Source organism: Chelonoidis abingdonii, chromosome 24 (assembly GCF_003597395.2).
Source record: "Chelonoidis abingdonii isolate Lonesome George chromosome 24, CheloAbing_2.0, whole genome shotgun sequence".
NCBI classification, from domain to species: Eukaryota; Metazoa; Chordata; order Testudines; family Testudinidae; genus Chelonoidis; species Chelonoidis abingdonii.
The window spans coordinates 12,763,160-12,775,196 of NC_133792.1; the positions used below are offsets into that span (position 1 = coordinate 12,763,160).

Below are 12,037 nucleotides of genomic sequence, written 5' to 3' on the forward strand. Positions count from 1 at the left end.
AACCATGGAGCCCGTTCAGCTTTTTTTTTTTCTGGCACTGTATGTGTACTGGATGCCCGCGGACAGAGAGGCGATAACTCCAGCGCTACACAGCAGCATTCACTTGCTTTTTGCATGATAGCAGAGATGGTTACCAGTTGTTCTGTACCGTCTACTGCGGAGTAAACTGGCAATGAAATGACAGTTATCTCTCCCCCTCTGTACTGTCTGCTGCTATCATGAGTGCCCCTGGCTGAAATCGGCGGGGGCGCAAGGCAAAAGCAAAATTGGGATTGACTCCCCGAGTCAATCCTCCCTTATGGTTTCTAAAAATAGAGTCAGTCCTGCCTAGAATAAAGGGCAAGTGTATTAGAGGACCAGTGTATCATAGAGAGCACAGCTGCTCCATGTCAGTATTCACAGAGGGGTGCCCTGCAACAACCCCACCCGTTGCTTCCCTCTCCCCAACCTTCTGGGCTACCGTGGCATGTGTCCCTGCCACATTTGTGTCATGAAGTAATAAAGAATGCAGGAATAAGAAACACTGATTAGTGACATAAAATGAGGGGGAGGCAGCCTCCCGGCGCGATGATAGTCCAGGCAAGACATTAAGCGGTGTGGGGGAGAGGAGCACAGCATGCTGCTGCTATGACAGTCCAGGCAGTACAGATCTTTTCTTTACACAGGAAAGGGAGGGGGCTGATTGAAGCTCAGCCCCCAGTTGCTATGATGAAGACGGTTACTAGCCGTTCTGTACCATCTACTGGGAGTAACAGGAGTCATTCCTGTTTTTACCCAGGCGCCCCCGGCCATACCTCAGTTAAGGCAGCCATTGGAGCACTCAGGGGTTCATGAGGATATCAGTCATATTGTACGTCTACCACGGGGAGGGAGAGAAGCGGATACTGCTCTTCACTGCTGCAGCATCGCGTCTACCAGCAGCATTCAGTACACATAGGGTGACATCTGAAAGAAGTCAAGAAATGATTTCTTTCCCTTTTCTTTCACGTGGGGGGGGGGAAAAAACTGAGGAGCTATTCCGAACCACGCCAGACACTGTGTTTGAACCTACAGACATTGGGAGCTCAGCCAAGAATGCAAATACTTTTCAGAGACTGCTGTGGACTGTGGGATAGCTGGAGTCCTCAGTACCCCCCTCCCTCCCTCCATGAGCGTCCATTTGAGTCTTGGCTTTCCGTTACACTTTGTCATGCAGCGCTGTGTATCCTGGAGATTTTTTTCAAACGCTTTGGCATTTCGTCTTCTGTAACGGAGCTCTGATACAACAGATTTGTCTCCCCATAAAGCGATCAGATCCAGTATCTCCCGTAGCGGTCCCATGCTGGAGCTCTTTTTGGATTGGACTGCATCGCCACCCGTGCTGATCAGAGCTCCACGCTGGGCAAACAGGAAATGTAATTCAAAAGTTCGCGGGGCTTTTCCTGTTTACCTGCCGCTGCATCCTCGAGTTCAGATTGCTGTCCAGAGCGGCCAGTGGTGCACTGTGGGATACCGCCGGAGGCCAATAACGTCGATTTCCATCCACACTAACCGTAATCCGATATGTTAATATCGAATTTTAGCGCTACTCCTCTCGTCGGGGAGGAGTACAGAAATCGATTTAAAGAGCCCTTTATATCGATATAAAGGGCGTTGTAGTGTGGACGGGTACAGCGTTAAATCGATTTAACGCTCTTTAAATCGATTTAAACACGTAGTGTAGACCAGGCCTGACTGAACAAGGCTGAGACCTCCAGCCCTCTTCCGTGTTCTTCCTGAGACAGCTACCCGTTGAACTCAAGAAACTTTTCCAGGTACATCACTACAGCTAGATTGATCAAACCTGTCCCACCTTCATCAGGGACTTACAAGGACTCACCTTTATGCATCCTGTCTGTTGGGAGGAGTCCCCCAAATTGAACCACAGGCAGCTGTGAAGCAGAATGTTTGATCATCCCATCCTACATGGAGAACATGTCTGGGACCTGATCATGCTGGAACTTAGGTGACAAATACCAGAGCAAACCCACCAAGCCTCCCCTTTGAGGGAAGAGATCTGAAGGGAGCCAGAGGAGGGATCCTCCTGGCATATTGATTAAAGCCCAGCTAGACTGAGTGGAGCTGGATGCAGCCTTTCCCTGTGGGATACAAACTAAACGTTGGTTTTGTAAAATCTCCTAATGGGAGGTGGGAAGAAATTTTCTAGCTCAGGATTATTGGAAATAATTTGAAACAGCATGTGTTGTTCTGGTCTGTTTTCCTTTTGCACTTCCTTGCTTGGGCAATGGAGACAGCCTAAAGCCGGGTTTTATTTATAGTTAGTTCCACTCTTTGGTCCTACAAACACTGCAGAGGAAGGTTTGTTTGGTGGAAAGGAAAAGATGGGCTCTTTCTCTTGGCATTAAAAAGAAAACCACTGCCAGATGCACAGCGTTGGCTTCATGTTTGATAAAATCTTGATTTTACGAACAGGAAAGTTGGGGCCCACTTTGAGTAGCACATGCCCCTTTAAGGTCCCCATTTCAAACGATTTAGGGGTTTACACTGATTGCTGTCACATGATGAATGAGGCATAGGTCTGTCACAGTCACACCCCCAGCCATTGGCCACACCACAGTCCCCAGGGGCTTGGAAAGAGAAGCCTGCAGCGCAGCCTACATGCCCCATCATGCCCTGGGGGGAAGGGGTGCGTAGCGCCTACATCCCCCATGATGCCCTGGGGGAAGGGCCAAATAGAGCCTACATCCCCCATCATACCCTGGGAGAAGGGCCAAGTAGAGCCTACATCCCCCATCATGCTGTGGGAGAAGGGCCAAGTAGAGCCTACATCCCCCATCATGCCCTGGGGGAAGGGCCAAGTAGAGCCTACATCCCCCATCATGCCCTGGGGGAAGGGCACTAGCGCCTACATCCCCCATGATGCAATTGTGCCAGGAAAACTCCCGTGATGCTGAGAGGCCTAAATACTGGTTGCTTATTGGCCCGGTGCTCCCGGAAGTGTCTGAGCCTGGTGGGCGGGCTGCGGGGAGTCAGCGGCAGCACTCGCCGGAGGACTATGGTGAGGCGGGGGGATGGGTGTGTCCCGACAGCCCCTTGAGGGGAGGAAATTGGTGTGGGCTGGTTTCCCTTCAGCCCGGCGGGACGTGGACGTGAAGGGGTTAATGCCCCCCCGGGCAGCGGGGGGAGGGGCGCGAAGGGGTTGATTTGCCCCCCCCCCCCGGGCAGCGGGGAGGAGGGGCGCGAAGGGGTTGATTCCCCCCCCCCCGGGCAGCGGGGAGAGGAGGGTTAATTTCCCCTTGGGGCTTTCCCCGTTGCTAGGCGGTGCTGTGCTGCTGGAGCTGCAACGTTCATGGGATGATATAAACCGCAGGACCTGGGCACTGTAGGTCCAGAGGCTCCCACGGGCAGGGTTAACCCAAGTGTCTGGGCCAGGTTCCAACCCTATTCATGACGTTCTGTTTCCCCACCATGGATCCAATCCTCACCCCCATCGCCCAGTTGCTCTTGGTTGAGGGGTTCCCCTTCACTTGTCTTTCAAAGCAAAATTTAGTAATGCAGAATGGGATCAATGTTCCACCCCAGAGGTGGCTGCTTTTCAGCGATGAAGATCACTTTAGGATTCTCATATGTGAGCATGTTGGTGCTTGAATCATAGGATTATATTAGCCTCACAATGAAGCTTGTTAATGTTGTGTTGAGGTGAGGAATTGGAGCGTTCATGAAATGCAAGGTGTGAAGATTATCAAAATAAATTGAACTCAGGAGTTGATTGGGCAGCCAGGTTGTAATTATGTGAATTAGAATTTGGCCAGGGTAGGGAAGTTAACATCTTTGCTCTTTCAGAAAGTGATTAATAATCTCAGGTGCTCAGCATCTTGGTTTTCCATATCATTTAAAAGGGGGAAAAAAAGACACACCCTAGTATCACACTGCCTCTTAACACCCTTTGGGATCAAAGTCAGTGCTGACTGCAGTGAATCACCCCCACCACTACTTCTGACAGCTTCCTGGGCTTTCCTAGATCAGGGGTCCCCAACGGGGGACAAGCAGCGTCACCCAGAGGTGCCCGCCAGACGAAAAAGGTTGGGAACCACTGTCCTAGATGATCTCCCATCTACTCACTGATCTGCTCAGCTTGAGATTTCTAGGATCATAGCACAGGAGACATTGCTGCAGGCTCTGAGTAGGAGTAACTGAGTGAACCACAAGATGATAAGTATCTCACAAAAAAACTGATAAGAAATCTGTTACTATTTCAGAGCAAGAGAGGGTGGGTTTTATCACTGAGGCATTTATGGCAATATTTTTGCCAAGTATTTTTCCTTTTGTTCCAAAACTACAGTGGTGTATTTTCATGGCCAGGAGTTAAAGAAACACTGCAACCTAGCAAGGATACATATAACTGCATTATTATTTATTTGTACTACCATAGCAGGTAGGAGCACTCGTTATTGTAGCCCCTAGGAATATTTTGCTAGCTGTTATATCCTACTAATCCAGCCAGCCGTATCAAATAATGTTTGTCTTTCTGAATTAATCCATTTCATTCTTATATTTCATCAGTATTAATTCCTATGAAATTAGGATATGTTGAGGCATATAATGTGTGTTTCCTAATAATGATACATAGAGTAAGTTTTGCTGAAATGCAGGAAGCCTACCAGCCTGTATCCAATAAGATCTCTAAATAGCTAAAAGTATAATCAGTTAAGAGTAAGTCAGCATAAAAGCTGGCAGCCTTTGCCACAGATAGGAATGATCCCTGAACTTTGGGGAACCAAAGGGAGGAACTGCACACAACACTGAACAGATTTATCCAGTGTCTGCAACTGGTTGGTAACCACAGGGTATACCACAAACCTGGAAGTCGCCAAGAGAGCCTAGATTGGCAGGTTTTGGAGTGAGATAATATGTAGAGAGTAAATGTCATAATCTACTAACCTATAGAATAAGAGTACCCATACATTTCTTAGGGTATGGAAATAAAATTTGGGAACAGTAGGTTGGGCCTGAATTGCATAGCTCAGGATCCTATAAAATACCTTGTAAATTATCATAAGGGGTTTTTAGCTCTTTCCTTTCTTTGTCCTCCTATACGCTATAGACTATCCTTTATCCACCTCTCAGTCTATCTTCTATCATGCTTTCAGCTTAGCTTGTGTAGTGTAGTAGAACTACTCAACATTCCCAACTACTGGGGAAGCCAGCACCATCGTGTTACCGGGCATGCCAGGAGTGAGGCTGGTCCTTCACCTCCTATTATCGAGTCCTCAAGGAAGGGTGTGAGTATGTTAAGTTAAGGTACTTACACTAGGAACAGCCACAAGGACTCCTCGTTGTACCTTAGAGACTAACAGATTTATCTGGGCACAAGCTTTTGTGGGATATAACCCACTTCATCAGATGCATGGAGTGGAAAATACAGTTGGCAGATATATATACACAGCACATGAAAAGATGAAAGTTACCATGCCAAGTGGGGGGTCAGTTCTAACGAGACAATTCCATTAAAGTGGAAGTGGGCTATTATAATACATTACAACTCACTTTAATGGAATTGTCTTACCAAGTCTGTGGGGGGGGGGGTCAGTTCTAATGAGACAACTCCCATCTTTTCAGGTACTGTGTATATATATCTGGCTGCTGTATTTTCCACTCCGTGCATCTGATGAAGTGGGTTTTAGCCCACGAAAGCTTATGCCCAAATAAATTTGTTAGTCTCTAAGGTGCCACAAGGACTCCTCGTTGTTTTTGCTGGTACGAACTAACACAGCTTCCTCTCTGAATCTTATAATAGGAAGTTTTGGAATTTTTTTACTGTTTTGCAGTCATAAATTTCATAGCATTTATTATTCTTTTGTTAATCTCAATAAAGTTTTTATCAATTTGTGTTGTCCTCAGTGTAAATGTCTTTGCCAAGCACCCCGAGAGTCTTCTCCTGATATAGAACTCTGAGTTCTCGGACCCTCTAGTCTGAACTGGACAAGAACCTATAAATCTTCTGGTCAGATGCGATCAGTGGCAAGCCATAACAACTAACCCATCAAATTCAGGTCAACATTATGGACCAGATCCCCTATACTAGGTGCTGTAATGGTCCCTTGTACTTTAAATGTCATGGTGCCATTTAGACTGACTATAATTCAGTTGAGGATCTGAATTGTTTTGACTTTTTACTCTCTTATATTTCAGGCTACAGCAATGGACCAGCTTGTGGGATTTGGCTTGGTAGCCTTTAGCCTCCTCCTTTTCGTTTACTACACCATCTGGATTATTATACTGGTACGGATCCCCGCCCATACTCTGGTTATTGCAGTCTCAATGGCTTCGCTGTTGGGTGTGTTTGTTTAGACTTTCTTTAGAGGTGTTACTCTGTTTGTCTAGGTATGTGCAAGCTGAAAAGCAATTACTAAAAACTCCTCCTTGTCCAGTCTGCCATTTAAAACCTTGGTCATTTGAACCTTCACCCAAAGGTCAACCACAAGGGATAACTCTAGGGTTATCCATAGCAGTGCACCCTGTTGGGTAGGTGCATTGGTGTGGATAAAGCAAGAACTGCTGCATTCCACACATTTGAACCTTCACCCAAAACTCAAACCCAAAATAGTTCTGGGGTTTTCAAAAAAGGGTTGTTCTCCCATTATTTTTCACTTCTGTGCCCCATCTGTTTTCTGGTTCTCATGGGAAGTGGCAGAACTGAAATACGAGAGTCTATTCATGTGGGATCTCCAGACCAGTAGAAAGCAGAAAGTGTAGGAAATCATACAAGGAAGCATCTTTTTGGCACTGTCCAGGCCAGTTTTTCAGACTTGAGAGGTTTGTTAAAGCTTTGGATTGGCATCTAAAGCCCTGGCAGCTTCCAGTCCAAGCTCTGAACGTTTTTGGGTTCTCCCTCTGAATTCAAAAGCTTATTACTCTGCTGTTACAAACCCTGTATTGTTTGTACACTCTCTGAACATTAAAGCACTGTATTAGGGTTGTAAATATCAGTTAAAAAACTTAACTGGTTAAACGATTAAAATTATATTGTTTAACTGGTTAACTGTTAGCCGAGGTATCTCCGGTGGGCCTGGCCCAGCTGGGGCTGGCAGCTGGCCGGCCTGGCACAGGGCTGCTGAGGTTAATGGTTAATGTTGGTTAACCGGTAAGGCTAATGGTTACCGGTTAACGTTATATATGCCTGTGCTGTAAAAGGGTTATCTGGTAGCAGTGGGTATAGGTGCAAAGTGTTCTGCAGCGTTTAACTACACCTGCAACACCTTTGTGAAGTGGCGTAAATAGTACAGTGACTTTCCCAGCGAGGGAGGCAGAAACCCTCCTGGGGATAAGTGGTTTGTTCAGTCCCAGGCAATGAGGGAATCTGAATTAGAGCCCCTGAGGTTTTTTGCTCCTATGCTCAAGCCACTAAACAGCAACACTTCTGACATCCCCGGTGTCACTTGCTTACTACACTGCCATGGATATATTGCACTTGTTCAGCTGCCCTTTGCTTATTACATTCTCTGTCTGCAGCTTTACCTAAAGTCCCTAGTGCGCTCTGGTCTAGGGTATTGAACAGGCGTGTTCTCTCGTTACTTGGGGTTAGTTTTCAAGCCTAAGGTTAATTGTAGCTCTTGAGGTTTACTGTCCTGGCATTGCAGTCATAAAGCCCCGGGTGCTGGAGAGTTGTCTTTGTATTGCCCGACTTAGTGGTGGCTTTCTCTTTTGTTTCCTGCAGCCCTTCATTGACAGCGATCACGGGATTCATAAGTTCTTCTTGCCCAGGGAGTATTCGGTTACCATTCCTGTGGTTGCAGGGCTCCTTCTGGTGCTGTTTGTAGGTGAGTCCCATTTCTGTCTTATTCTGATCTCTTTAAAAGTTGGTCGCTAATTTTTTTTCATCTGATCATTGACAGCAGTGAACTGCCAGTATCTAAGGCTCAAGTGGTGTGAGCTTCCTCACAGCAGTGCCCTGTCTGTGACTGTGATTCCACCAGTCCTTCTGTGATGAGGTTCCATTTCTCAGCAATGTGTTTAAAAAGCCACAGCAGTTGCGGGGGTTATGTTTTACTCAGTCTCTCTTGCTCTCTTTCCTGTGTTAGGGGTTTTTATAGTGATTGTGATGTGGAAGAACAGAAAACCTGCAAAGACAGACTGAAGACAGCAGAATGGGAGAGGCAGGGAGAAGGTGCCTGGCCTGGAACGTCTCAACAAGGACAAGACTTTCACCTGCAGAAACAAGAGGACACTGTGCTCTAAGACTCTGTCACATGCTTCAATGGATGTTGGACTTTGCTACATCCTCTTCCTGTGATCCCTACCCTGAGACTCGTATGCAGCTATAGTTTACAATTTGCTGCCCAAAGGGAAGTGAAACTGTCTGACCCACAGGATTCCTCTAGCAAGGGACCAGAACACCAGCCCTGCTGAACCCTTACCCAGGTTAGGGATAATCCTGGCAGACTGGTGGCTTTGGACTCTACAGTCCTTCACTGTGTATCCTGTACTAAGGTGATGCTGTTCTGGCACCAGGCAGTGCTAGTGAGCAAAGGGCTCAGACTTGAATGACTTTCCTCCTCTCTGCTGCAGACATCTCCTTTACTTGGTTTGTTTCTTTCATTTTTTAACTGGTTACTTTAGGATTTTTTATAGTGGATCCAATATGTGAAAAAACAAAATCATGGATAAAAAAGTGCTCCTCTCTAAGGCTCAGGGGGCAGGTTGGGGAGAGATCCCCCTCCTTGCTTACCTACTGGAGGAGTGGTGAACCATCAGCATCTTGTACGAATAGTGTTACTGCCGACGGATCACATTCCACCCCAGTCCACCTGCTCTTATACACACACAGGCTGTCTGTTCTGTCTTAGTCAGGGGAAAGGTGGCCTCTCCACCGTGCATTGCATGTTACAGGGATGCCACAAGCTTTATAGCCTCCTTCACGGCCCACTGTGCAGAGGAGATAATGAAGAGGTGAGATCCTCTGCTGTTGTGCAGAAGATGCACCACTCTCCATGCTGTTCTGTTATCCGCAGAGTGCGTGCATTGAATGAGGCTGGAGAAGAAAGTCCTGCTGTGCTGAACAGCAACTGAGGAAGAAAGGGAGAGCGGCTCAGATACTGGCCTGATAAATGTGGTATTAATACTGGTCTAATGAAGCCACTGGCTTTGCTTTATACTTATGAACAACTTTCCACATTCCTGGTTAGCATAGGACTGTGAGAGGGAAGATCATGCAAGCTGCCTGGAGCCGTGCTATTTCTGCACCAGGCAGGGCTGAAGCAGCAAGGTGTTTTCACGCCTTAGCAGGCTGACTCGCTTCAAACCCTGGAGGTAGAGTCCTGGCAGCTCTGTTTGAATGTGAAGAACTGGAGTCTTAATAAATATTATGCAGTATCTCTGTCTATGTTCTTCCACTGCCCTGGGGTGTGTGTGTGTGTGTGTGTGTGTAAAGTGTCATTATGGGAAGCAAATCTTGCCACCAGATCAATGAATCAGAAAACAGAGCCTGCATGTAACCTTAGGAGCACTATGCAGCCTCTGTGAAAGCCCTGCTGGGATGTGACCAGTTCTCGCTCCTCACTGCTGTTGCTATTGAGTCCTGTATTATACCATGATCTGCTGCATGCTGGAGAGCTGGGTGTGTGACATGGAGCAGGGTGATCAGGCATGTTGCCAAGGGGCAGCATGTTGGGAATGGGGATGAGGATCCAGACTTGTAGTTTCTTGAGGATAAATCATGGGTTGGTCAAAGTGCAGAGATACCACAACCAAGGCTCGGGTTCAGGGGTTTAGATGCTTCGTGGCATCTGTGATTTTCCTGACCAGTCTAACGCTCTTGAGATGTCAGCACTGGAATGCCATCAAAGCTGGGCTCTTGTTTCAGCAGCAGTGGTAAGGACTGTATGGTGCCATTTTCTCTGAATATGAGGGGCCTTCTGCCAGGAGCAAATGCTAGCACAAGTCCAGGGAGCCTTTCTGCAGCATCACGCCAGAGCCTGTCAAAGAATTAACCAGCCAAAAAGCAAATCTGATAACAGCAATCTCATGAGACAAATGGTAAAAGAATAGAGTGGGGCCCAAGGCACAGAACTCCAGGGAGAACATCTCCCAGTTGCAGACCGAAAGGTTTGTACCTACTGCTGTGACTCCGTTAAACTGTGCAAAAAGGAGGGAACTCTAGGTACTGTGTGAAAGTCCCCTGTGGTATAACAGTGATCTTCAATGGCTCCCTTTACCTGCTCCCCAGTGGCCAGGGACAGTGCAGAAGGCTGCTCTCAGCCAAGACCAGGGCTGCCCACGTGCTCTGCGCTGGAGGCTCTAGAATATTCAGATCGCTCCCAGCTCCCCATGTGCCTCATCCCCTCTCCTCGGAGTGGCTCTTTCATGTCTTTCCTTCGACCCCACTTGCAGCTGCTGCTCTGGCGCTTTCCCATTGGGGTTGGGCTATAGGGTGAGAACCGCAAGATTCCAGCCAGGACATTTCTATTTAGAGCCCTTCGGCAAAGGCACCCTGGCTGCACTGTGTACCCGCTTTGCTGCCAGTGCTCTCCCCCCAGCAGGCCAATCTGCTGGGACTGACATCTCTGTCCTGAATGAGCCCTGTGTCAGAGGTGGTGGGGGTTGGGCTAGTCTAAATCCCTCCGTTTCCTTTCTAAACCACCTATTGCTCCAGATCTCTTGCTTCCCACTCAAGAGCTCTCCAGCTGCACTTCTCTGTCTGCCTTCCTCAGCACTTGGAAATACGAGAAACAGCAGCAGCTCCCATGAGTATGAGGTCACTCCACCTCTGGGTGCTCTGGGGAAAAAAGGAAGCAAAAGCCTCATCTCTTAGCAACTCCAGGCACTTTCTATAGCCTGCCAGCCCTGGAGCTGCTGCTGCTTCATTTCTTCCCACCAACCTTCACGGATCTGCTGCCTCCAGCTTCCACTCCCTCTGTCTTCTAACCTCAGCTACCCTAGGATGCTGCTGGAATAATCCCAGGGATTCTGCTTGCATCACTGGAACGAGCCTAGGGACTCTCTCCCAAGCATTTTCACTGGAGAAGCTCACAGATAAGGGCAAGTATGAACCCAATGTGGAGTCTGAACTAATAGAGAGAGTGTATGTGGCAGTGTCAGGATGGCCTATCTGTCAGGAGAACAGTTCAGCTGTTCAATGGGTCTGGTGAGTCAGGGGGAGGGATTGGGGGAGGCAGCCTGCCCTGGTGGAATGAGCAAAGGGCCCAGAGCCAGACTGGTGCTTGCCAGCGAGTGGTCCAGTTTAGTGTGAAATGTCCCAGGTGAAGGGGATTCCTCGCTCTTCTCCCAGGAGCTTGCTGCCTTCTGCTCCCCCAATGTGCTTCTGCCAGTGTCTTCACGGGGTTACTCTGGCACAATGTGTTTAAAAGAGACACCTCTGTCTCTTGCCAAAAGGGAAGGCAGTTTTTACCTCCTGAGATGTTCTAGAAGCTGCAGGGACAAAGGCTTACCATGGGTGAGGTGTCTGCTCCTTTCTCAAGCAGGAAGGAGCCCTGCAATGCTCGGGGCCACCAGCTACTTTGGGGGTTGGAGATGTGTTTCGAGCAAAGCCTGAAACAGCTCAGCAGCGCCAGTCAGTTGAGCTTTAGTCATAACAATGTTAACGCCCTTATTGCTTTAGATGCATGGCAGAAGAAATGAACACCCATGTCTATTGAGCAAGCCCCTGTGCTCTCTCCCAGCTCTCCATGTGCAGCATATGTTGAAAGGAAGATGAGATTCTGGGTTCCTTGTTGCCTGTTGCTTTCTTGCTTACCCTCTGCTTTCTCACCCTTCCTTCTAGGCTGTGGCCCAGCTGCTCAGTTTAACTCTAACATGTTTGGGGACTTCCCCTGGCAAAGGCTTAGCAAGGACTGGATGCGGTAGGTGGAACCTCAGAGCCCAGCAGAGGGAGAACTGCCAGGGATGAGCTCTGTTGTGTTAATTTCAGTGGAGTCAAAAGAGTTAGTGTGACCCTGTCACTAACTAGCACTACCTACTTAAATGCGGTTCAGGGTTTCAAAGACAGACACCTCGGCCTGTTTAGTCCCATGATAAACACCTACCAAAATGCATGTCAAAG

General features: G+C 48.0%; 1 protein-coding gene across 2 annotated transcripts; it reads left to right on the forward strand.

The window, feature by feature from the left end:
* The first annotated feature begins 2,973 nt into the window (after positions 1-2,973).
* On the forward strand, positions 2,974-9,351 carry DPM2 (dolichyl-phosphate mannosyltransferase subunit 2, regulatory). Of its 2 annotated transcripts, XM_032797789.1 has the most exons (5): positions 2,977-3,037; positions 5,130-5,261; positions 6,172-6,261; positions 7,697-7,799; positions 8,061-9,351. In XM_032797789.1, exons 1-5 carry the CDS (start codon positions 3,035-3,037, stop codon positions 8,114-8,116), a joined length of 384 nt encoding a protein of 127 aa, XP_032653680.1. In that variant the 5' UTR covers positions 2,977-3,034; the 3' UTR covers positions 8,117-9,351. The 2 variants fall into 2 exon arrangements, with proteins under 2 accessions (XP_032653681.1, XP_032653680.1); XM_032797790.1 differs by lacking the exon at positions 5,130-5,261 and having other exon boundaries at positions 2,974-3,037.
* Positions 9,352-12,037: the final 2,686 nt, after the last annotated feature.